The sequence below is a fragment of the Schistocerca gregaria genome, chromosome 3 (genome assembly GCF_023897955.1).
Source record: "Schistocerca gregaria isolate iqSchGreg1 chromosome 3, iqSchGreg1.2, whole genome shotgun sequence".
Lineage (NCBI taxonomy): Eukaryota > Metazoa > Arthropoda > Insecta > Orthoptera > Acrididae > Schistocerca > Schistocerca gregaria.
In genome coordinates this window covers 653288901-653315785 of record NC_064922.1, presented here as the reverse complement: position 1 = coordinate 653315785, position 26885 = coordinate 653288901, and the positions used below count along the sequence as shown (strand labels likewise).

At 41.4% G+C, this 26885-nt stretch overlaps 1 protein-coding gene across 1 annotated transcript in view; it reads left to right on the top strand.

The window, feature by feature from the left end:
* The window catches only part of LOC126356111 (UV-stimulated scaffold protein A-like), a 119396-nt gene that overhangs the window by 61976 nt on the left and 30535 nt on the right, over positions 1-26885 (top strand). Inside the window, exons 6-10 of the mRNA XM_050006812.1 lie at positions 6119-6247; positions 6331-6614; positions 8596-8909; positions 15304-15496; positions 19885-20031. Of these exons, the coding sequence (XP_049862769.1) occupies positions 6119-6247; positions 6331-6614; positions 8596-8909; positions 15304-15496; positions 19885-20031 (1067 nt within the window). The remainder of the gene's footprint in view (positions 1-6118; positions 6248-6330; positions 6615-8595; positions 8910-15303; positions 15497-19884; positions 20032-26885) is intronic.

The following is a 26885-nucleotide window of genomic DNA, read 5'->3' as shown; positions in this document are numbered from 1 at the left end:
ATTACAAAACTGGAAATTCCTTGCAACCCTCAGGATATATCCCATCAACCAATCCCTTCTTGTATATTACGTGTACCATAATTTGCTATAGTCTGTAGTTTTATTAAGGACAGAAAATGAAATGGACGAAAATACTAGAAACTGGAATGAAAATCTCAAAAGAATGAATGGAGAGGATTACCGATTACTTCTCCAGGCAAGATGATTTTGGCCATTTGTGATTAATAGTCAAGTAAGACTGGGGAAGCAATGGGTACCATAACAGGCAAAACAAAAAGAGGCTTATATATTCACCCAAATGCCATACTTGCAACAGTCCTTAACATAAAGTCTCCAGACTAACTGGATGAATTTAAAAACTACCGCTGTTACATATTCCAACTCACTGTTCCGAGCTATACTGGTATGTATGTGAGAGATGCCTGTTACTAAGTGCTTTTCCTTACCCCTCCCTCCCCTCCCCCTCCCTTCCCTTCCCTCTCCCTCCCCCTCCCTTCCATCTCCCTCTCCTCCCTCCCCCTCCCTTCCCTCTCCCTGGCCTCCCATCCTACCCTCCTCTTCCTCCTCCTCCTCTTCCCTCTGCTCCTCCCCGTCTCATCCCTCCCTCCCTCCCTCCCCCCCCCCCCCCCCCCCCCCCCTCTCTCTCTCTCTCTCTCTCTCTCTCTCTCTCTCTCTCTCTCTCTCTCTCTCTCTCTCTCTCTCTCTCTCTCTCACACACACACACACACACACACACACACACACACACACACTCCCCACAAACAACTAGTGTCACCACACAACCAAAGATGATCACTAACAGAGTTTTAAGTAGTGATAACAGTTATCAACAGATCAACAAGTTGCATAATCTTGTTCCTCTGAGGTTAACGGTAAATATCAGAGGGTGACGACTCAGGACAGAAACTAGTAGAGGTTCATGCTAATGACATGCAAGAACAGAGGATGATCTGGAGCTGCATATGCTAATGATGTGCAATCTCAAAGGATAATCTAGAGCATCAGTTAATAGCCATACTGTTCACAAATGCTGCATTTGACTGAGGAGGTGAGAGAAGAGCAAAATTGCATAGTTGTTGAAATAGTTGTTAAATTATTTAGCAGCTGCTTGGCCAAGTTGGCTGTAGCTATAGTATGGTAGTGCCCATCAACATAGATAAACAGCTGATTAATTGTTATGACCACATAAGCATCTACATTTGTACTCTACAAACCACCCTGAAGTGCATGGCAGGGGGTATGTCACAATTTACCAATTGTAAGGGTCTTTTCCTGTTCCTCTTATGTGTGAAGTGTGGGAAGAATTACTGTTTAAATGTCTCTGTGCATGATGTAATTAATCTGATGTTGACCTCATGATCCCAGTGGAAGTGATACTCAGGGGGCTATAGTACATTCCTAGTCGTCATTTGAAGCCGGCCCTTGAAACTTTGTAAGTAAGCTTTCTTAGGATAGTTTTCATATGTCTTAAAGAGTCTGCCAGTTCAGTTCTTAAGTATCATTCTCTCCCATGAATGAAACAAACTTGTGATCATTTGTGCTGCGCTTCTCTGTATATGTTCAGTATCCTCCCGTTAGTCCTATTTTGTTCCCACTCACTCGAGCAGTGTTCTAGGATGGGTCATACAAGTGATTTATTAGCAGCCTCCTTTGTAAACTAATTTCGTTTCCCAAGTATTCTACCAAGAAAATGAAGTTTACCACCTACCTTACCCATGACTGAGGCTATGTGATAATTCCACTCCATATTCCTGGAAAGTGTTATACCAGGTACTTCATTTTAGATAACTCCATCATCAGCAGAAAATCTGAGGTTGTTATTAATATTGCCCACAAGGTCATGAATGTACAACATAAACAGCACAGGTTGTGGGGTGTTGCTGATTCTTTACTGTTACTGTGTATGCATGCGCACTTTCGCACGTGTGCCTGTGCTTTGCATCTGTGCGTGTGCTTGTGGGTGTTTGATCTTTATGTACACGCTTTATTATGGTTCTTGTTGGTGTAGCTCCATCTGTTGAGGGTTTAAATTTTCTTGCATGTCGGTGTCAGGTGGTATTTTTTTTTTTTTTTTCAAAATGATGGGGCGTGCTCCTGTTGAAATTTCAGCAGTTGTCGAAGACATGGCCTGGTTGTATGCACATGTATAAATTATCCCTTTACCATATATGACAATATTATGGAAAGGGGACAATGCTGCGTACCCTACAGAGATGATGCTGAGTTGCAGACAGGTACAACTATACCGCTATGCATTTAAGCTTTTGGCTGAAAGGCTTTCTTCTGAAGTAGAAAACACACACACACACACACACACACACACACACACACACACACACACACACACACACTCCCCACAAACAACTAGTGTCACCACACAACCAAAGATGATCACTAACAGAGTTTTAAGTAGTGATAACAGTTATCAACAGATCAACAAGTTGCATAATCTTGTTCCTCTGAGGTTAACGGTAAATATCAGAGGGTGACGACTCAGGACAGAAACTAGTAGAGGTTCATGCTAATGACATGCAAGAACAGAGGATGATCTGGAGCTGCATATGCTAATGATGTGCAATCTCAAAGGATAATCTAGAGCATCAGTTAATAGCCATACTGTTCACAAATGCTGCATTTGACTGAGGAGGTGAGAGAAGAGCAAAATTGCATAGTTGTTGAAATAGTTGTTAAATTATTTAGCAGCTGCTTGGCCAAGTTGGCTGTAGCTATAGTATGGTAGTGCCCATCAACATAGATAAACAGCTGATTAATTGTTATGACCACATAAGCATCTACATTTGTACTCTACAAACCACCCTGAAGTGCATGGCAGGGGGTATGTCACAATTTACCAATTGTAAGGGTCTTTTCCTGTTCCTCTTATGTGTGAAGTGTGGGAAGAATTACTGTTTAAATGTCTCTGTGCATGATGTAATTAATCTGATGTTGACCTCATGATCCCAGTGGAAGTGATACTCAGGGGGCTATAGTACATTCCTAGTCGTCATTTGAAGCCGGCCCTTGAAACTTTGTAAGTAAGCTTTCTTAGGATAGTTTTCATATGTCTTAAAGAGTCTGCCAGTTCAGTTCTTAAGTATCATTCTCTCCCATGAATGAAACAAACTTGTGATCATTTGTGCTGCGCTTCTCTGTATATGTTCAGTATCCTCCCGTTAGTCCTATTTTGTTCCCACTCACTCGAGCAGTGTTCTAGGATGGGTCATACAAGTGATTTATTAGCAGCCTCCTTTGTAAACTAATTTCGTTTCCCAAGTATTCTACCAAGAAAATGAAGTTTACCACCTACCTTACCCATGACTGAGGCTATGTGATAATTCCACTCCATATTCCTGGAAAGTGTTATACCAGGTACTTCATTTTAGATAACTCCATCATCAGCAGAAAATCTGAGGTTGTTATTAATATTGCCCACAAGGTCATGAATGTACAACATAAACAGCACAGGTTGTGGGGTGTTGCTGATTCTTTACTGTTACTGTGTATGCATGCGCACTTTCGCACGTGTGCCTGTGCTTTGCATCTGTGCGTGTGCTTGTGGGTGTTTGATCTTTATGTACACGCTTTATTATGGTTCTTGTTGGTGTAGCTCCATCTGTTGAGGGTTTAAATTTTCTTGCATGTCGGTGTCAGGTGGTATTTTTTTTTTTTTTTTTTCAAAATGATGGGGCGTGCTCCTGTTGAAATTTCAGCAGTTGTCGAAGACATGGCCTGGTTGTATGCACATGTATAAATTATCCCTTTACCATATATGACAATATTATGGAAAGGGGACAATGCTGCGTACCCTACAGAGATGATGCTGAGTTGCAGACAGGTACAACTATACCGCTATGCATTTAAGCTTTTGGCTGAAAGGCTTTCTTCTGAAGTAGAAAACACACACACACACACACACACACACACACACACACACACACACACACACACACAAGCGTAACTCGCACATGTATTACCACCGTCGCTGGCCACTGAAGCCATTACCTCAGTGATCAGACAATGGTCGTGTGTGTGTGTGTGTGTGTGTGTGTGTGTGTGTGTGTGTGTGTGTGTGTGTGTGAGTGAACGCGTGAACTCGTGCGTTTGTGCATGTGGTGTGTTTTCTACTTAACTAATAATCAGCTTGCCAAGTGCTCCCGCAATTGATATAAATCACTCCATGTTCGTTTGCCCACCCTCACTATATATCTGCCTTCCAGGCAAGACAGCATGTCCCTACAAAGCGGGCAACACATTAAGGGAAGTAAAGCCTGAGACACAGCTGTAGTTGGCTGACAACTGTCCCTTACCAGTCAACTCACTTAAATGTAAATAAGAATATTATTTTTAAGCATAGACCATGTCATCCACCTCCCCTCACAACTTGCCCTCCTGTGCTCTATCCCATTCCACCTCTCAACCTCTGCCCACACACCACCTCATACTCTCACTGCTACCTGTTACTTTAGCTCACCCAATGTCATGTGCCTCTTTCTCTCACTGAGAATTTTAGCCTCTGTCTCCCCCTCCCTCTCTCTCCCTGCCTTTCCCCTCCCCCTCCCCTTCTCCCTCCCTCCCTCTCTCCCCTCCCCTTCTCCCTCCCCCTCCCTCTCTCCCCTCCCCTTCTCCCTCCCTCTCCCTCCCTCCCCATCCCCCTCCACTTCTCCCTCCACTTCCCCCTCCCCATCCCCCTCCCTCTCTCTCCCTCCCCCTCCCTCCCCCTCCCTCTCCCTCCCTCCCTCCCTCCCTCCCTCCCTCCCTCCCTCCCTCCCTCCCTCCCTTCTCCCTCTCCCTCCCTCCCTCTCCCTCTCCCTCCCTCCCACTCCCTCTCCCTCCCACCCCCTCTCCTTCCCTCCCTTCCCCCTCTCCCTCCCTCCCACACCCTCTCCCTTACCCCTCTCCCTCCCTCCCACACCCTCTCCTTCCCTTCCCCCTCTCCCTCTCTCCCACACCCTCTCCCTCCCTTCTCCCTCTCCCTCCCTCCCACACCCTCTCCCTCCCTTCCCCCTCTCCCTCCCGTCTTTCTGGCCCTTCCCCCTGTTTCTCGACCCCTCACTCCTCTTCCTCGTCCCCTCACTCCTCTTCCTCGTCCCCTCACTGCTCCTCCTCGTCCCCTACTGCTCCTCCTCGTCCCCTACTGCTCCTCCTCGTCCCCTCACTCCTCTTCATCATCCCCTCACTCCTCTTCCTCGTCCCCTCACTCCTCTTCCTCGTCCCCTCACTCCTCTTCCTCGTCCCCTCCCACCTCTTCCTCGTCCCCTCCCCCGTCTTCCTCGTCCCCCTCCCCTATATTTCTCACCCCCTCCCCCCTCTTCCTCTTTCAGGTATTGTTAACAAGAGATCTTTATTGCACGGTCGTGTTGGACATGATATGCCTTTGACATTCTCTGGTCCTTGACGTGATTTACCCAACCAGTTATAGAAGAGCTTATTGTTTAATATAGACTCTGAATGACATGGAATTTTCGCTTGCACGAGACATTACCAAAGGTGACAGGAACTAATTAAAACTAGCAGATGAAATCCAATGATCAACTGAGGGTTGAGCACCAGGTGCTTGAATTTGTATTCTGACAGGCACTTAAGTGCTAACCAAAAAGTTGATATAAAACTTATTTCTGTTCCATTACTTAAACCCAGACTTAGTTGCTATAAATGGGTAATTTCCTAAGCAAAATATTTCACTGTGTACATACTTCTTGATAATGCCGCAGATCCTTACCAGAATTAGGAAGCTATATGGTTTCCAGTGTTGAAAAGAATTCAAGTAATTTGTCATTTAAAGCAAAATTATTAATTTTTTATATGCTGACAAAGGGATCTTCCGTTATGGAAAATTTTGTGTTTGCCCTCAGTCTGCTGTTGATTTACATTACATTACAGTAGACAAGTGTTTTCCACTATATTTGTTTGCATTTTATCATTCTGTAAGAATATTATCAGTGGCTGTCACCAGAATAACTGGTGCTCCGTAGAGAACATCTATTGTATCAAGAAAAATATATAACATGGTTGTTAAACACCAGTTAATTTCCTTGTACAAGTGGTTGATTAGATGTAATTGTGATTTGATAACTTTTTATTTTAGTGTTTTATTTAGACTATTATATTTATACTTCAGATATTGTAATCAATGAAACTCCAGAGAATGCAGCAATTTTTGAGAATGCAAAAGGATTCTGGCAGCTTATTAATAACAGATACTTGCCTGCTGTTAAAAACTGGATAAAAGTCATCACTAAATACTCAGGTATGACTGTAACAGTTAAGCAAAAGGTTCTTACTTATTAAGTTTTTACTTCTGTGTGTACTGATGACATTAACTTTTGGCAGGAAGTACTCAGCAGTTAAAGGAAATTATAGATCTTAAGCAGCGTTTAGAAGCTGTACTTAATAAATGGTCAGAACTTAAAACAAATTTGAAATATGTGAGTGATACTGATGAAAGTGATTCTGATCTTGAGGAAGTTGAAGAGAAAGAAGGCTATGAAGAAACTGTAAAGGATCAGACACTAAGTGAATTAAATTTTGAATCCAAAAATGATGTAAAAAATACTGTTACAATATCTAAAAGGAAGGCTGGTGACTGGAATATATTACAAGAGGACTATGAGGAGGTACTTGTCTCTTTTGTGACTTAGTTTTGTAATGGATAATTGAAATGTAATTGTGTTATATGTTACTGATGAAATTATTTTCAACAACCAGTTATTGTTTAGGCTTGAAATTTACTTTATTTCTTTAGATTGTCTTTGTATGTTACCGACTTCCATCTTCATAAAATGTATGTTTGCCTAGTTTAACAGAATACAGTAACTATAAAAGCAAACATCAGGTCTTTCAAAACCAGTTGAGTGAAGCAAATTATGTTTCAAAACCTAAATAATGTCTGGTCATTAGAAATTCTCATGATTATTTACACACATCAAAAGAAGTTTTGCATCACCTCGGTTCCAAAAGTTCCATAATCCATACAGAAAACTGGAATAGAGAGTAACATAAACATCATTTCCGCCCTTTTTATTGCCCATGGAAACCACACATTGCATGTTGTACTACCATATAGCGAGACCTTCAGAGGTGGTGGTCTAGATTGCTGTACACATCGATACCTCTAATACCCAATAGCACGTCCTCTTGCATTGATGCATGCCTGTATTCATCAGGACATACTACCCACAAGTTCATCAAGGCACTGTTGGTCCAGATTGTCCCACTCCTCAACGGCGATTTGGTGTAGATCCCCCAGAGTGGTTGGTGGGTCAAGTTGTCCATAAACAGCCATTTTCAAGCTATCCTAGGCATGTTCAATAGGGTTCAAGTCTGGAGAACATGCTGGCCACTCCAGTTGAGCGATGTCATTATCCTAAAGGAAGTCATTCACAAGATGGTCAAGATGGGGGCTCGAATTGTCATCCATGAAGACAAATGCCTCGCCAATATGCTGGCGATATGGTTGCACTATCGGTCAGAGGATGGCATTCACATATCGTACAGGCGTTATGGTGCATTCCAGGATGACCAGCGGCGTACATCGGTCCCACATAATGCTATCCTAAAACACCAGGGAACCTCCACCTAGCTGCACTTGCTGGACAGTGTGTCTAAGGCATTCAGCCTGACCAGGTTGCCTCCAAACAAGACTCCGCCAATTTTCTGGTTCAGTGCATTTGCGACACTCATCAGTGAAGAGAACATGATACCAATCCTGAGCTGCATGTTGTTGGGCCCATCTGTACTGCGCTGCATGGTTTCGTGGTTGCAAAGATGGACCTCACCATGGACGTTGGGAGTGAAATTGTGCATCATGCAGCCTATTTTACTCAGGTTTAGTCGTAACACAATGTCCTGTGGCTGCACAAAAAGTATTATTCATCATAGTAGCATTGCTATCAGGGTTCTTCCAAGCCTTAATCCGTAGGTAGTGCTCATCCACTGCAGTAGTAGCCCTTGGTGGGCAGCCTGAGCGAGGCAGGTCATCGACAGTTCCCCTCTCCCTGTATCTCCTCCATGTCTGAACATCACTTTGGTTCACTCAGAGATGTCTGGACATTTCCTTGTTGAGAGGCCTTCCTTGCACAAAGTAACAATGGGACCACTATCGAACCACAGTATTGATCGTCTAGGCATGGTTGAGCTACAGACAACACGAGCCATGTACCTCCTTCCTGGTGGAATGACTGGAACAGATCAGCTGTCGGACCCCCTATGTCTAATAGATGCTGCTAGTGCATGGTTGTTTACATCTTTGGGGGTTTAGTGACTTCTCTGAACAGTCAGAGGGACTGTATCTGTGATACAAAATCGTCAGTCAACGTCTATCTTCAGTTCTTCGAACTGGCATAATGCAAAACTTTTTTTGATGTGTATTTTGTGATACGGAATGTGTCTGATTGTGGCTAGAGTGGAATGAAATAAAGAGAGAATTATCCAGCTGTGTTAACTTCAGATATATTTTGGAAATACTCATTGTGTTTTCAGTATTAAAATGGGAGAATTTGTGATAATTTGAGTTGTTAAAAAGGAGACAATGTGGATGCCTGCCAGATTTAGTGCTCTCAGCTTAGTATTATTATTGAACTGTGAACATTATTCTAGGATCCTACCACAGCAAAATCAACCCTAGTTACATTAAATAAAGCCACTGGAAATACCATGCTGGCTGGCAAGCCTCAAGCAATTAAGAAGAATAAAAGTGGCACTATTCAAGATGCTGAACCTAGCACTTCAACGTCAAAAGATAATGCACAGTCTGTAACTTCATATGACGTTACACAACCATCAACATCGGGTGGTGCCACAGAAAGCCAGTCTCGGAAGCAGCGGCTGTTAGAAGTTGCTCCGAAGCTTCCTTTTGATGTTGACTTGTATCACTGGGAGGATGAGAATGTTGCAGTGCCAACCATGTTCTGGTGATTGTTCTAGCGTATAACTTTTGTAGTACTTAATGTGAAGTCTGCCAGTACTGAAGTTAACAAAACTATTAATAGCAAAGAACATTGTGTACTTTTTTGTTATATATATATGCTGCACACATAATCCTTTTTGTGTAATTAAAAATCAAATTTCAAACAGAAATGAAAATTATTAACCAACTGAAAACAAACAAATGATCAAAGAACATCTTACAGAACTACAGGTATTTGTAATTGAAGTTACGTGCAAAGAAGACTATGCACTTTTCTGTTATTTACTTTAAAGTAGTTGTCTTAACCATGTAATGTTTTCTACTTAAAGTTCTTAAATGTATTTCTCTTTAATATTATGTCCATTGACGAGGGTCCACTGCCCATAGTCTAGTATGCAGCTCATAAATTAGTTGTTCATGTTGCTGCTTCTAGATTGTGGTATCCTGGGTTCAATTTCTGACTGGCTTGGATAATTTCTTAGCTCAGAGACTGGGTGTTTGTGTTATCCTAATCATTTCGTCATTTTCATTGAAACTCAGGTCACTCAGTTGGCATCAAATAGAAAGACTTGCCTCAGGTGACAAAATAATCCCAGACGGGGTTGTCCGGCCAATAATGCCATAGGAATATTTCATTTCCATTGACAGGGAGAAAGTCTAGAGCCACTCCCACTAGAATTTGTACACCATTAATCAGATTACATCTGCATCTAAATGATTAAATCTGTAATTCACAATTAAAAGCTTGGCAGAGGGCTCATCAGAGCACCTTCGAGCTATTTCTGTACCATTCCACTCTCAAATAGTGTCATGGAAAAATGAACAGTTAAATCTTTCCATGCTAGCTCTGATTTCTCTTACTTTAAGTTCACCAAGAAAAAAAGTAGTCACCCGATTGTGCACCCACAGAAGAATCATCAAGCCTTTACAGATGGTGCAGCAATTGAGTCATGTACGGTAGTGAGCAGTGAAACGTGTATGTTTCAAGTGAATATTCATTTTTCAAGTGGATGTTGCACATAAACTTGGCTGAATGAAAGGATATGACACAGTGACGAAAAAGTGCAATCTTGTAGGCCACACCAGTGGCCATATGGTGTGTTAAGTTGCTGGATTTTTTGGTGTTTTTCTGTGGGCTGTTCAGTGTGCCTACAAGCGGTAGTGTAACACATATGGCCACAAAACATGACATCAGAATTGTAGTTGGAAAAAGATGCTGACTGAGAGCAACTGGAGATGCATTTCACAGCTTGTGAATCAAAATCACTTCCAAACCTGGAAGGAACTGCTGCTGGCAGTGAGTAAAGATCATCCCAAACTCCACATGAGCACATAAAGATGACAGCAATAAAATCCATTGGGCTGCATGAATGTGTGATTGGTTTTCTTAACCCAATTACATCTGGATTGGCTTGCAAAAATCACCTGACTCCAACCCCATAGAAAATTGGTGGGAAATGTTGGAACAGCAGGTAAAACTCTGGCATCAGTATCCTCACAGTTTGGTGGAAGTGCGCGATGAAGTTCTCAAGGTGTGGCCTAACTTGGATGTGATGTATCTGCACAACCTTTTGCACTCATTTCGTAAACAATTCAATGTGGTCAACAAGTGCAGGGGCAGAATTACACGGTATTAAATGACGCTTGTGTTGATTCCTCAAGGGATGAATAATTTTTTTGCAGGTAACTTCTTATGATAATTTCTCCATATGTAGGTCAGTGCCAAGAAGATATTTTCCCCTTCAGAGGACAAAGTTGGTTACTGAAATTTGATGAGGAGAAATTGCTGTTTTAACGATTTCCACCCCAATTCACATGTCGTATCCATGGAATACAAAATGAGCTGCCCTTCTTTGAACTTTTTCTATCTCATGTGGATCTCACATTGCACAGCAGTACTCCAGACAAGGACAGACACGCATAGTGTAGCCAGTCTCTTTAGTAGACCTGTTGCTTTTTCTAAGCTTTCTGCCAATAAATCCCAGTCTTCAGTTTGCTTTCCCCCCAACGTTACCTGTGTATCATTCCTGTTGAAGGTATTCATGACTTCAATCCCAAAATAGTTAGTTAAATTCACAGTTTCTGGATGTGTGTGATTTATTGTGTGTAGAGTCAGTTGCCACTTTTTCATACCATATAAATAAGCTGTTTAAATCATTTTGCAATTGGTTTGGATCATCTGATGACTTTTTTGAGATTGGTTTGATGCAGCTCTTCATGCTATTCTATCTGTGCAAGCCTCTTTGTGCGAATAACTACTCCAACCCCTACAGTTCCCTCCAGTACTGAACTGGTGATCCCTTGACGTCTCAGAATGTGTCTTGTCAACCAATCCCTTCTTCTAGTCAGTTTGTGCCACAAATTTCTTTTCTCCACAATTCTGCTCATTATCTTCTGATTAGTTTACATGATTGACCCATCTAATCTTCAGCATTCTTCTGTAACACCACTTTTCAAAAGCTTCTTATTTAAACTGTTCAACCCATGTTTCACTTCCATACTTGGCTATACACTCGATACAGATACTTTCAGGAAAGACTTCCTAACACTGCAATTTATATTCAAGGTTTATAAATTTCTCTTCTTCAGAAATGCTTCTCTTGCCATTACCAGTCTGCATTTTATATCCTTTCTACTTCGGCCATCATCAGTTATTGCTACCAAAAAATCGCAAAACTTATCTACTGTTTGAAGTGTCTCATTTCCTAATCTAATTCCCTGAGCATCACGTGATTTAATTTGACTACATTAACCAGTATCTGTGTTTTGCTTTTGTCGATGTTCTTCTTATATCCCCTCAGACAATGTCCATTCTGTTCATCTGCTCATCCAAGTCCTTTCCTGTCTCTGACAGGATTATAATGTCATTAGCAAACCTCAATTTTTTTATTTCTTCTCCCTTAACTTTAATTCCTACTCCAAATTTTTCTTAGATTTCCTTTTCTGCTTGTTCAGTGCAAAGATTGAATAACTTTGAAGTAGGTTACAATCCTGTCTCACTCCCTCCTCAACCATTGCTTCCTTTTCATGCCCCTCGACTCTTCGAACTGCTGTCTAGCTTCTGTACAGTTCTGCGTGAGACTGTTCCAGTCAACTTTGTGAAAAGCTTTCTCTAAGTCTAAAAATGCTATAAACATACATTTACCTTCCCTTTATCTATCTTCTAAGAGAAGTTGTAGGGTCAGTATTGCCTCGCACGTTCTTACATTTCTCCAGAATCCAAATTGATCTTCCCTGAGGTTTGCTTTTACCAGCTTTTCCATTCTTCTGTAAAGAAGCCATGTATTTTGCAACCATGTCTTAGTTTACCAATAGTTCAGTAATATTCTCACCTGTCAGCACCTGCTTCCTTTGTATTTGAAGTTGTTATATTCTTTGTGAAGTCTGAGGGTATATCACCTGTTTCATACATCTTGCACACCAGATGTAAGAGTTTTGCCATGGCTGGCTCTCACGAGATGACTTTAGAAGATAGTAAATGACAGCATCACCTGCAAACAATCGAGAAGGGCTGCTCAGATCATCTCCTAAACCACTTATATAAATCAGGGACAGCAGATGGCCTATAACACTTCCTTGGGGAACACCAGATATTACTTCTGTTTTACTTGATCACTTTCTGTTGCTTACTGCAAAATTGTGACCTTTTGATGAATCCAGTCGCATATCTGAGATATTACTCTGCAAGTACGCAGTTTGATTGGAATTCACTGGCGATGAATGGTGTCAAAAGCTTTCTGGAAATCTAAAAATATGAAATCAGTTTGACATCCTGTGTTGAAGCACACATTCATGAAAATGAAGAGCTCCTTGTGTTTCAGAAGAATGATATTTTCTGGATGCATGTTTGCTATGTCAATAAATCGTTATCTTTGAGGTAATTCATGATGTTCGAACACATTGTATGTTCCTAAATCCTACTGCAAATCAACATAAGTGATAAGGGTGTGTAATTCAGCGGACTACTTCTATTGTGTTTCTTGACTATTGATGTGACCTGTGCAACTTTCCAGTCTTTGGGTATGGACCTTTGAAAGTGAGTGGTTGTGTGTTATATCAGATACTCTGAAATAAATCTAATTGATGTACAATCTTTACTGGAATAATTGCCTTTATTAAGTGACTTAAGCAATTTTTTTACACCAAGGATATGTACTTCTGGGCTGTGTCTTGCCACTGGTGTACTTTATACATGATCAGAATCTCTCTGGCTTTTCTGCCAGATTTTGAGACAGAGTTTAATTGTGGAAACTATTAAAAGCATCTCACATTGAAATAAGTACTAAATTTTGTCTTCTGTAAAACTTGGCCAACCTTGAGGATTTTCCGTTCTTTTAAATTTGGCATGCTTTTTCCATTGCTTCTGCAACAGTGTAATGACCTGTTTTGTGTACCATGGGGGATCAATACCATCTCTTATTAATTTATTTGTTATAAGTAATTCTATTGCTGTCGGCACTATTCCTTTGAATTCAGGCTAATGTGGTCCACGCTGTATTGTTGGTTCGGAAGGAATGGAGATTGTCTTTTAGGAAGGCATCAAGCAGAATTTTTATCTACTTTTTGTAAATAGATATATTTTGCATTTATTGTTAGTGTGTTTGTATATTCAATCTCATTACAATGACCTTGTGGTCACTAATCCATACAATAAAGATGCTCCCTATTTGCTCAAGATTATTTGTTGCAAAGAGATCAAGTATGTTTTTTGCAGCCATTTACTCTTCAAATGGGCTCCTGAACTAATTGCACAAAATGATTTTCTAAAAACACATTTAGGACGATTTCAGACAACGTTTTTTGTCTGCCACCGCCTTTAAACATGTATTTTTGCCAACATATGGAGGATAGATTGAAGCTACCACAAAGTACACTATGTGATCAAAAGTATCTGGACTTCTGCTGAAATGGGGCAAGCGACTGCATCTGGTGCAGGATGTTGATCAGGCACAGACATCACCTAAAACCTGTTCGTCAGACAAACCGTGGAGCCCTCTGATCAGCCCTCCGGGAAGTCTTTCGCTGCCTGCCGCGTCTTCGGACGACCTTCCACTCGATTATGGGTGAGGGGTCAGCCTCAGTGTAGGCAGTACCCAGTATGGCCACAATAGTGGACCAAACGGGGGACATGTGGGATGTGCTGGACATCCTTTGGATCCCTATGTGTGACGCCCCTCATAGTGATGCTGATTGGCAACAACTGCATGCAGATTGGCCAAAACGAGCACCTTATGGAGGGTTTCTAAATCAGCTTGCATATGAACACTGCAGTCTTGGTTCCTATGCACACTAAAGACTATGGAAACATCAGTTATTGAAATAAAAGAACTGTGCCTGATAAGTACACAAATGTGCATGAAATTAAGGAGTTTAAAGAGCACAGAGGAAATTCAAAATAAGTTACTTATGAGATGCTGTGTCAACTCACAAATTAAGTGGTGTATTTTGATGTGCTGCTGCAGTAACGAAAGGTACCACTCAGCTTGAGAAAGCTGATTAAAAAAAGTGGGATTGCAATACTCATCAGAATTCCTGGAGTTAAATTTTCCATAGTTTCTCTAGTCACTTCAGGCAAATGCTACAATGGTTTTAAAAGGAGGCCATGACTACTTCCATCTCCCCTCATTCTTGATCTCATTCGGTCTTTAATGACATCAGTGCAACTTTAAATTTGAACTGTGTTCCTCTTCCAGTCATCATCTTTTATCGGAGTGGACGGTTTTGTAATTAGTGTATGCTCCATTATTAGCTTTGAGGAGTTGTTGCGGATGCGCAACAACCAGCAAGGTACATTCCTCTTATATAAAGCCACTGTGTGGCTTATTGAATGCATTGCCTTGTACACTGTGAATGGACTCTGGAACCAGATTGAGCATAGACAATGATTCTTACTATCTGTTCACATGGCATTCCCCTAGAACACATTGTAAACCCATTCATATTGTGGAAAGAAACAGATACGGTAGTGTCAGCTCTTTTGCCTTGTGTAGTGTCATTAATAGCATGTACACCATTGTGTGCGCTGTGACTGCCTGGTTTACACAGATGATGTTTCCTGTCACTGTAAAACAGAACAACCCTTCCCCATAGCTAATTTTCCCTGCATGTACTTCAGAGACATTATCTCTGTATTTGTGGAGCCTCACAACAAGTAAGCCTGATGTGCCAAATTTTGTTCATTATGTAATTGCTATGTCACTCCATATATAATTATTCATTTTGATTGTGTTTATCATATAGTTCACTTAATAATTACTGTAATTATAAATTAATGTCATGTGTACAAATAATCCACTAAAAAAGATATACTGGACAAAATAAAAATAAATAAACAAACAAATTAATATGTTCAGAGTGTGTTAGTGAGTATGAATTAATTAGAAACATTTTTTGTTTAGTGTGAAACCAGACGGAGCAAGATTTTGGTCAGCAACTTCAACTGATGAACTCGAAGAGATACCAGTGCCAGATGGTGCTGCCACCTTACGTACACGTGTAATAGAGTTCACAGGAAAGTATGAACCTGTGAAATGGGCTTGCAGAGCGCCCCTTCCCAGTGGAAAGCTCTGTCCAAGAAGAGATAGATACAAGGTTAATTTTGTCAATAAATTATAATTTAACCCCACTTTGACACAGCTGTGTGTGTGTGTGTGTGTGTGTGTGTGTGTGTGTGTGTGTGTGTGTGTGTGTTTTGTCTACAGTCTTTTTGTTGTGCCTATCTGTGACTGAGCATCTCTACTATATAGTGAGTAGCAACTATCCGCTTCATAATATTGTTACATTCCATCCAGGACTTTCCATTGTTTGACCATACTCTTTGCCAGATATATTGTCTCCATCTCATTGCCCACAGATATGAGGGATGACCTATTCAAGATCATGCCTTCTTTTCTCTCCAGCAATGTAGCATTCCATCATTCATTCGGACTATGCACTATTCTATTTCATCCTTATACCACTTCTCCTCCTCCTCCTCCTTCTGTATCTCATGTAGATAAGCCAGATGTAAGATATATCCTGTACCCATATCTGATTTAGTGATATGATGGCGTGTGAAAGTAGCTGTGCAAGGTATCAACTGTGCTGCATCTACTGTGCTTCTGTTTATGTGAGTTATTTGTTCTAGAGTCTTGAAACATATTCTGAGCTTAAACATGAGGTATCTCAAACACAATGATCTCGTGCATGCCAACAAGCACAGATTTCAAAAACATAGATCATGTGAAACCCAGCTCACATTTTCCTTACATGAAAATTTCTCAATTCATGAAAAACCTATGACTCAGTACTGTATCTTCACTTATTATGAAAAGTACAGTTGTTTACGGTATTAACTGAAATTTGGGATAGGATTGTGAACTTTTTTCATAGGAAGGATGCAGCTAATTGTGTCTGATGCAGAGGCTTTGGCATATGTAGACATAACTTCAGGTGTATCCCAGGGAAGTGTAGTGGTCCCCTACTATTCCTGTTGTATGTTAATGACTTTGTGGACAGTATTGATAGTAACTGCAGACTTTTTGAAGTGAAGTGAAGTGCAGTGCAGTGCAGTGCAGTCTAAAAGAAGCTACACAAATATTCAATCAGATCTTGATAAAAGATTTCAAAGCAATGCAAAAATTGGCAACTTGCTTTAAATGTTCAGAAATGTTAAATTGTGCACATCACAGATCAAAAACAATATGGTATCTTATGACTACAGTACCAGTGAGTCACAGTTGGATTCGCTCAACTAATACAAATAGCAGCATGTAACACTTTATAGGGCATGAAATGGAAGTGATCACGTAGGCTACCTCATGAGTAAAGTATGTGGTAATCTTCAGTTTATTAACAGAACAGTGGGTAAACACAATTAGTCTACAAAGGAGATTGCTTATTACAAATCACTAATGCGATTCATCCTAGGATATTGCTCAAGTGTGTACAATCCCTACTAAATAGGACTAACAGGGGATATTTATTGTATACAAAGAAGGGCAACATGAATGGTCACAGGCATGTGTGATCTGTGGGAGAGTGTTACAGAGATGTTGAAAGAACTGGTCAGCACTTAAAGATAAACATAAACTATCGCAAGAAAACCTACTTACAAAGATTCAAGAACTGGCTATAAATGAGGAGTCTAGGAATATACACATCTCCCTGCAATTGTGAGGACAAGATTAGATTAATCACAGTCTGCACAGAAGCACTTAAAACTTTCTTCCTATGCTCCAGGCATAAATGGATTACGACAAAACTTTATAACTGGTACAGCAGTGTAGGAAAATATAGGTTACTAATTACCACAAAAATAACAGACTAAGTTGCAGACAGGCACAATTAAAAGACACTTAAACATAAGCTTTCGGCCACAGCCTTCATCATTCACACAAGCAAGCACATCTCACACACACGACTGCAGTCTTATGCATGAGGTGTGCTTGCTTGGTGAACGAACAGTGTGTTTATCTTTTTACAGCAAAGGCTGATGTGTAAGTATCTTTTAATTGTGCCTGTCTGGAACTTAGTGTGTTATCTTTACAGTAAGTAGCAACCTATCTTTTCCTACCTTGTTGATATTCCTGCCTTGAGTTTCCATTGTTTTTTAACTTTTCTAATGTGATGTAGCCTCTGCCATGTGCTTCATGGTGGTTTGCAGAATGTATGTATAGGTGTTGATGTGTCCATGACAATTAAGCAGCTGTCTATCTACATTGAAGGCCATCACCATACTGTGGCAACAGCAAACTTTGCTATGCAGTTGCTAAATGCACTGCACCTCGAAGATTTTAACAGCTGGTTCAACACCTATGCCATTTGGTTCTTCTCACACCACCTCCTCCAGGTGCAGCATGTATGAGCAGTATGGTTGAAAAATGTTATTACACGTCCCTAGCATGAACCTCTGCTGGTCCCTGTGTTCAGTCACCACATTCTGACTGTTACCCTTACACTTTGTCAATCCTGTTCCTCTTCTGCCCCAATATTTTACACTCTCCCCGTCCCTCATATCTCCCCCCCCCCCCCCCCCCAGCCCCCTTTCACTCCCATGCACACCTCAGTCTTGTACCAAAATTTATCCACACTTCCTCACTGCCACTGAACTCAATGTTTTCTCTTCTCCCTCTTGCCCCCCTACCTACTTCTTGCATCCATATAGTTATAGCTACATCTAGATGTACATGTATACTCCACAAGCCACTTAAGATGCATGGCGGAGTGTACATTGCATCACTACTAGTCATTTCCTTCCCTGTTTCACACTCAAGAGTGGGAGGAAAAAGACTATCTATAGGCCTCTGTATGAGCCGTAATTTCTTTTATATTAGCTTCACAGTCCTTACGTTAAGTGTACATTTGTGGCAGTAGAACTGCTGTGCAGTCAGCTTCAAATGCCAGTTCTCTGAATTTACTCAGTGGTGTTCCTCGAAAAGAACGTCACTTTCCCTCCCTATTGTCTGACTTGTTTATATTCCCAACATCCATTTATTACGACAGCAGCACATCAACAGGCAGTGTTGCCTTGGAAAAGAATATTTGCATGTGCCTTTGTACTAAAACTAGTCGAACAGAAGGTCAGGAGATATTACCTGATATTTAAATGTGCCACCCACAATTATGTGTGCATGAGTTCTTAGTTGTCCATATCTTTATACACTATTGCCAGCATCGAATCTCCATTCTTCTGATATAATAGAGTAAGGAGAACCTCCACATTTACCTTCAAGTTCTAGTTCCCCTCCTCCCTCACATGTTAGAGAGACAGCTATTTCAAAATCATCAGTTATTATAGTTTTGAATGAGCATTGTCATTTATTGCAGGTATATGAAACCATTATTTTCTAATTGGTCAAGAATAATAAATACTATATACACGTAGCATATTAAACTTCCTTATAAATAAAATTTCTTTGGTATGTCTGTTCTGTGACTTATTTTAAACTGCTGAACATCCTCAATTGAATTGGACTGTGTAGAACACTTCATACAAGTGAGGAGAATACTTTCATTAAGAGAATTTAAATGGTTACAGTTATAATGTAAAGATCTGTGACACGTATTTGACAAAATGAAATTATTTTGACAGCTATAAAATTATTTTATCAGCTATTATCTGTTACACTGTCTCCCAGTAGCCGTTTTAAAGTGTGAATGTCCACACTTGGATCATCTCTTTACTAATCAAATATGCTGTAAAAAGTTTTGCAAATTTCTTCATTTCTGCAAAACATGAGACCTTCTGTCCATTGAATAGACAAGAAAGGAAGTTAGTTTTGTATGATATTCAAACTGTTACACAGACATGATTAAAATTTCCAGCCTACTTTTGCTGTAGTACGGAGTGCTGATTGTGGTGTGTGCAGGCGAGTGCTATCTTCAAGAACAACACTTTTTTCTCACCAAACTCTATTCACCATAATGATCATATACTTAACTTTATTTTTAAGCCTGTCCTCCGAGTCTTCCCAATCAAAACGAAAAAAAAAAAAGACTGAAATGTTTACCACTAGAGATATTGCAAACATCTTGAGTGGCAGTAGTTGGGTCAATTAAACTATGTCAGTATTCAAAATCCCCTGAATAAGATCATGATTCGTTTGTGTGTCCCATACTGTGTTAGCACTGATGAGTAAATTTCGCATAACTTTACGCCATCAAAAGCCAAAAAAACTTCACTATGGCTGTTCTACTAAAGTGTAATTTGTAGAGAATTTGTCGCTGTTGAATGAATGATAGCAATTGATGGTTGTACCAGTCTGTGATACTTTGGTCCATACATTCTAGTTATTTTTTCTGTTTTATTTATAAAATGACATTTGCTAATCAATACATGGAGCTCTTAGCATTTGTTACCATTTACTTACGTCCATTCATTTGTAAATTTATTGCTCATTTGACTTTATTCATTTCTGAGTACTAATACCACTATTCCTGCAGTTGTTAATTTCAGTTGTACCAATAATTGATTAATCCAACAATGTCATTCATTTCAGTGTCCATTCCATGGACCAATAGTGCCTCGGGATGAAAAGGGTCAGCGCACAGATGGTCAGCCTGATGAAAAATCAGAAGCTAATACTGATGACACTAATAAGAATGTTCCTGATTGGCAAGACCCGCAGCTTCTTGAAGACATTAAGGTAAATTGCTAGCACAGTGCAGTCCATGTTTTAAGAGGAGGCAGAGGAGGAATCATATTAGAAAAATGTAGATCAATTCAAGTATAGCAGAGAAACCTGTTTTGACAATCATTTCAATTGTTTGTGCGAGAAGTTAAATGCATTGAAGTGAAATGTGTGCAGTTGTCAGCTGTGGATTTTTGGGCAACAATTGGCTTATGTTTCCATAAACCAATCAAGGTATTTCATGGATCTCCATAGACAAAAGTGAAATGTAGATCTCAAGCAACAAACATAACATCATTAACCCTTGGTTATTAGTTATTGTATGAAGACTTAAGGTCTGCTCAAGTAAACTTGCATGTTCCTTGCCTCTGTCCCACAACTTCTAGACTCTTATTTCTGTGAACTCTGTATATTTTAAAGCTGCTTCCATTGGGAATAATCACAAAAACTTCAGAAGACAAATTTTAAACAACATTTTGTTTTGTTTAGGACCTATGACTCATATCTGAAGAGTTTCAGTGCAATGCATATCAATGACCCACCCTAGGAGGCTCATATCTCTTATTGTGAGAATGTGCTTGGCTACCAAGAGGCACCAACTTCTGCAGCACTATTTCTGTGTTACAAGTCTGTACATGTACTATCCCTTTCCCCCCTCTGCCTTTCAGTCAGATGGTCTTTTTGGTGTAGACCCTACTTGGACATGGTACACAATTTAGGAACCTGGTGGTCCCATTTCACTTCCAGCACTTTCTACCCTGCCTCCTCGATAAATACATTGTCCCCATTGTTGGGTTGACATGCCACCACTTTTTCAAATTTTTCAGAGCAGATTGTGCTGGGAAGGTCGCCCAATATGGAGTCCCTCCTTTGTGCCTTTCCACATTAGCACCCTTCCTTTCCAGTAAGCTATTACACCCAAAACCCAACACGGTAGTCATTCCATTGTGGGAGGGTCATCAAGTACCTGCACGATAGTAGTCACCTGACACCGCAGGGATCACACTGTTGGTGCTTGAGCTGATACCTCCCAGTGTATGCCAAGGAGTATGTGCCTGTCATGACTGGGGCATGGAGGCTCTGAGAAACAGATTTCTGGCCAGGTGTCCATTGCTGAGGCTGGGTGGCACGCATGGGGATAGCTCCTGTTAGGAATGGATGGCACCTTGGCAGATGACTTGAGGATCAAGCTTTCTCCCGCTGGCCATCACATGGCCCCAGCAGTCTCTTCAGAAGGAAAAATTTCATTCAACAGAGAAGCATGGAACTTCAAAAAGTTTCCTTCACAGGCTACGCTATCAATTTTGATTAAAACAGTATCCCCGGCCCAGTCATGGGTGTTGCTTGCTTGTGTCAAACTGGGCTACATTCTGATGACTTTCACTCCCCATAATAGTCTAAACATGGTTCAAGGCATTATTTTACATCGTGACCTCCTCCTGCAGTCTGATGTTGAGTTACACGCTAACTTGGAGCAAAGGGTTGTACACTTCGTCCATCGTGTCCTTTGGGGGCCAAAGCACAATAACGTTGCTACTTTAGTCTTCATCTGGGCCTATTGGGGCAATTTGCTGCCTTGAAAAGTCAAAATGATGGCATACTGATGCAACATGAAAACATGTGACCCCCCATTCCCCCAAGCAGTACTACAAAATGTATTAAATTCTGGCACACATGTTGGCGTTGCAACACCAGCCCAGTCTGTAGGAATTGGTGACAAATGTTGCATGTGAATGTTCCTAGTGCTCCTCTCCCCATCTGCATCAACTGTGGAGAGCGTCATTCTCCCTTGGTGGAATCTGGAAATCGCTGAGGGTATTCGAGACCGTAGGCAGTCACTCCAATGACATAAGCAGTATCCATCATTCGAGCACTTGATTGCCTTTAAACGGCTCCGTGCCCAGTTCCAATACTCAATAAAATGAAGGAAGCAAGAATGCTGGGAATGGTATGGTTCAGCCATTGGATCATATACGCCACTTTCGCAGGTTTGGGCGAATATCAGACTCCTCTAAGGGTACCAGTCCACTGCTGGCGTACTCGGTATTTCCTTGAACTATGCTGTTTTCACTGACCCAGACGCTATAGCCGAACATCTTCCTTTGCATTATGCTCAAGCCTTTGCATCTGAGAAGTATCAACCTGTCTTTCACGTCCTTAAACAGCAGAGTGAGCAACTGCACTTATCTTACACTACAGGCCACCTTGAGCCTATAATACTCCATTTAGTGAGTGGAAATTATTTAGTGCCCTAGACCTTTGCCCTGATACAGCCCCAGGACCAGACTGCATCCACAACCAAATGCTCAAACACTTTTCGTGGATAGTCAGTGTCATCTCCTTACCATCTTTAACTGCATATGGAGTGAGAGCGAAGGTGAGCTCCCATCTCAATGGCGGGAGAGCATCTTCATCCCAGTACTGAAAATGGGAAGCTTTCCTCAGAGATGCCCAGTTCGCCTCACCAATGTTCTCTGTAAGTTGCTCAAATGCATGGTGAGCTGGAAGCTGTGTTGACTCCTTGAGTCTCGAGGCCTTCTGGATCAGTAACAGGGTGGTTTTCACCAATGCCTTTCCACTGCTGATAATTTTGTTTGTCTGAAGTCTGCCATCCACACAGCTTTTGACTGACGTTAATACCTTCTTGCCATTTTCTTTGACATGCAGGCTTGTGACATCACATGATGACACAACATCCTTGCTGCTTTATGTGAGTGAGGTTTTGGACCCACTTCCGATTTTTGCCCAGAACTTCTTTTTACACCATACTTTCCATGTTCAAGTTAGTGCTTCCCACAGTTTCCCCCCACCCTCCCAATATTTTGTTCCCCAGCACTCTATATTAAGTGTCCCCCTCTTTCTAGTGGCCCTCAATGGTCGATCAGCAGCTGTGGGGTTTTCAGTATTACCCTCCTTGTCTGTCAATGATTTCTGGTTTTTCTGTTGCTCCTCTAGTGTGAATGTTGCTGACTGCAGCTTGCCATTCAAAATGTGCAATCATTGGTCCTTATGCATGGCTTTCAGTTTTATGCTACTGAGACTCATGTTGTGCTCTTCTGTCACTGTCGTACTGTTCATCCACAACCAAAACTTTATCTCAATAACGAGTTATTCAGTGTGGTGGAGACTTATCACTTTTTGGGACTGGTCCTCGATGCCTGGCTGACTTGGCTTCCCCATCTTCGTCAGCTTAAGTAAAGGTGCTGTCTGCACCGTAATAGACTTCACTGCCTCAATAACACGAGCTGGAATGCAGACTGCACTACCCTTCTGCAGCTTTACAAAGCCCTGATCCATGTCCTGTCTACAACATGGGAGTCTGCCATATGGTTGGTGTCACCTTCACCATTGCAATCCGCGGAGCCAATAAATCACTGTGTGGTCCGACTTGCAACAGGAGCCTTTAGAACTAGCAGTGTGAACAGCTTACTTATGCTGGCTGGGGTCCCTCCACTTTGGATCAGGTGCCAACAACAGCTACTCAGTTATGCTATACTTGTTCACATCTCTCCTAAGCATTCAAACTACCATGTCCTTTTCCATAGTAGGGAGGTCCACCTCCCACAACAGAGAACTAGAACTGGAGTCTCAATTGCTCTCCTCTGAACTCCAATTCCGCCACTGTCTCCTCTTGTCAGGTAGCAATCGCATACACCCCCATGGCAAGTACCCTGACGTCAGATCTGTCTAGATTTATCCTTTAGACTGAAAGATTCAGTTGACCCCCCATGGTGTTTTGCCACCTGTTCCTGCTTATCCGTGATGTATGTCCATGTTCAGAAGTGATATACACTTACGGCTTGACGATCAGTGGATGAACCGGTTTTGTGTAAACACATGCAAGGTGCAGTGAACTACACTCTTTGCCACGTGGACATAGTGCCTTCACTGCTGAATTGGCGGCCATCAAACAAGCTCTTTCTTGCACTGGCAAGGTGCTTCTAATCTGCAGCGACTCCCTGAGCAACCTTCAGGCTATAGATCACTGCTACAATGTCACCTATTAAGTCACGACTATCCAGGATCTTCTCTGTAACCTCCATCAAGCTGAATGGCCAGTTGTCTTTTGTTTGGACTCCTGGACATGTTGGGATTTCAGGGAATGAACATGCCAAATGCTTGGCATGGTTTCCTACTGAGTTTGGAAATAGGGGTCCAAGAACTGGACCTACAGTCAACTCTATGCCATCGGTAATTGGATGTCTGGAATTCAGAATGATTCGTCCTGGACTCCCCTAACAAACTGAGGGCAGTAAAGCAGACCATGACCATGTGGCAATCCTCCCTTCATGCTTCCCACTGGGAATCCAATGTCCTTTGTCGGCCATGTGTTGGCCACACTTGGCTGACCTATGGCCACATTCTCAGACCTGAGGACACACCTTACTACCAATGTAGTGCCCGCCTGACGGTGGTCCACATCCTAGTAGACTGCACAAATTTCGCTACGTTGCAGTGATATCTTAAACTTCTTGACACACTACCTCTGGTGTTAGTGGATGGTGCCAAAGTGGTTGACATGATTTTACATTTCACCTACAAAGGTGGTTTCTGTTCATCTCTGTGAGGTGGGACACTTTGGCCGCATGGACTGCCTTAAGGTTTTGAGAAGCATCCCTTGCCTGCTCTGGCCAAGGGCCCCATGGTAGCCCTTGTTCAGTGGTCAGGCCCTTTGCGCTCTTTTATTCTCCTTTTTCTTTTATGTTTATCATTTTTAATTTTTCATCTTTCCTAAACTTACATATCTTGTCTGTGTTGCTCATTTTTTGGGGGCACTGGACAGTGAGGTAGTACTGGTGGGGTGCAGAGGGTGCGCCTCCCACCACACTCTGGGGACCTCCAGCTGCATTCTGGGCAGAGCAGCTCGACCACCTTATCCCTCTAACTCGCTTCCCACTTCTCCTTGATTTTAGCTCTGTCTTATTGTATCTTGCTTACAATTGGGCTTCCCAGGATTTATCTTTTATACCCTTCTGGTTCAATACATATAGAATGAAGGGACTGATGATCTCAAGTTTGGTCCCTTTAACTACAACAACAAACCATATCAGTTAACACATACCACTGTTAATCATTTTACTTGTTACTTGGTGCAGCAATTACTTTGACAGTATCATTATGTCATAAATAATTATTCTTCTTAACCTGTTGCTTTTATGCATTACAAAATATTATTTTACCAGAAAATTGGCCTTTTTTTATACTGAAGCTTTCACCTGTAATTAATGAACTATTTTGTCTGTTTATACTTCTTGAAAATATAATGCTTCTAAAATTCAATAGGTTTCCGCCCTAAGACAGGTGTTCAAAAATAAACTGAACTTTTGAAATAGTGCACCATCCAGCAGAGACATTGCATGTTGTGGTTACTCAGCACACCTAGCTGCAGGTTGAGACAACGAACTGCCATTTGCCTCGTATTGCTCAGACAATTAGCAGGTGAACCACAGCCCCTGAAGTAAGCACGTGTACAGCCTACTCATCAGAATAGTGCAATGAAGGAGCTTGAAGAACAGAGAGAGAGAGAGAGAGAGAGAGAGAGAGAGAGTGTGTGTGCGCGCGCGCGCGCGTGCGTGTGTGCTTGCTATAAACTTGGCAAAACTTTCGCAGAGACATTTTCAATGCTTAGCCAACATACGGGAAGGACTGTATGAGTCGCACGCAGTTCTATGAGTAGTTTAAACATTTTCAACAGGGTAGAATCAGCAGATGATGGCCATTTGGATAGCGTTCGTGTTGTGATTCACAGAAATCATTGTTTAACTGTTCGGGAAGTTGCTGAGAGGAGGCATCAGCGTAGGATCATGCCATCAAATTTTCAGTTAAAACTAGTCTATTGTAACAGGCACTACAGTGCTAAAACCAATTGATTGGTATGCAGTGTAAGGAGGGTAGTTTTGATGAAGGTCCACCCTTTTACCATCAGAAAGTGATTAGAAAGAATATCTGGTACTATTAAATCTGTGGAACGACTTACACTGTAGAAACCCTTTCATTAAGACTGTAAGGAGCCAAACTTCTCTAAGAGCAAAACACTTTCAGTAGTTACTCCATTATCCCTAAATTTTAGAAAACCTTCAACTTCTTTAATCCCGTAAGTGGGTGTTGTACATCCACAAATCTTTGCGCCTCAGTGAGTAGCTTTCCTTATCACAGACTGGTGCAGTCGTACCATGTACCTAGCTCACTTGTGAAAACATTTGTTTGTCAATTTTTATATGGATGATAATCAAATAGAATCTTTTAAAGAAGCAAATGATGTAGAATTCTGCGCTCCTCACAATGTCTCAGTTCGTTTTATAAGTGAAATACATTAAGGCAGGGTGTTAAACAAAATAGTTTCACATTCACCAATCATTTTCTGCTACTAATCTCTCATATCAGCATGGACACACTGTTAAGTGGCGACTAGCCAACTATTTGCCCTTGCAGATTTAATTACACCCAGAATGTTGAGCAATCCTCAAAAGAAAGCAGCAGAAATAGGTGATCACCAACTGTGCTCTACCAAACCATTTACATTTCAATACCAGATTCTTCTCGCCATTTAAGAAGTGTGTCCTTTCCATGATGGTGTGAGCTCTGCTATTGGTGACAGATGTGCAGCTCTGCAATTTTTGCAGCTCTGCGATTTTTCCAGTGCTAACCAGCTGCAGAGACCGTTTGTAATCTTTTTGGTAGGGAAGTCAAAATGTCACCACATTGTTAAAAGAGAGTGAAATATATTTCTGGCATAAACTTGTGAAGACTGTATAAATTGTACCAACAATTCCACTATAGCATGGGAGACCATCTGCAGGATTTCTAGTAGAGGGGAAGGTGACCAGTTAAAGGCCCAGTAAGAAGTAGTTGTCTTCAGAGAGACATAA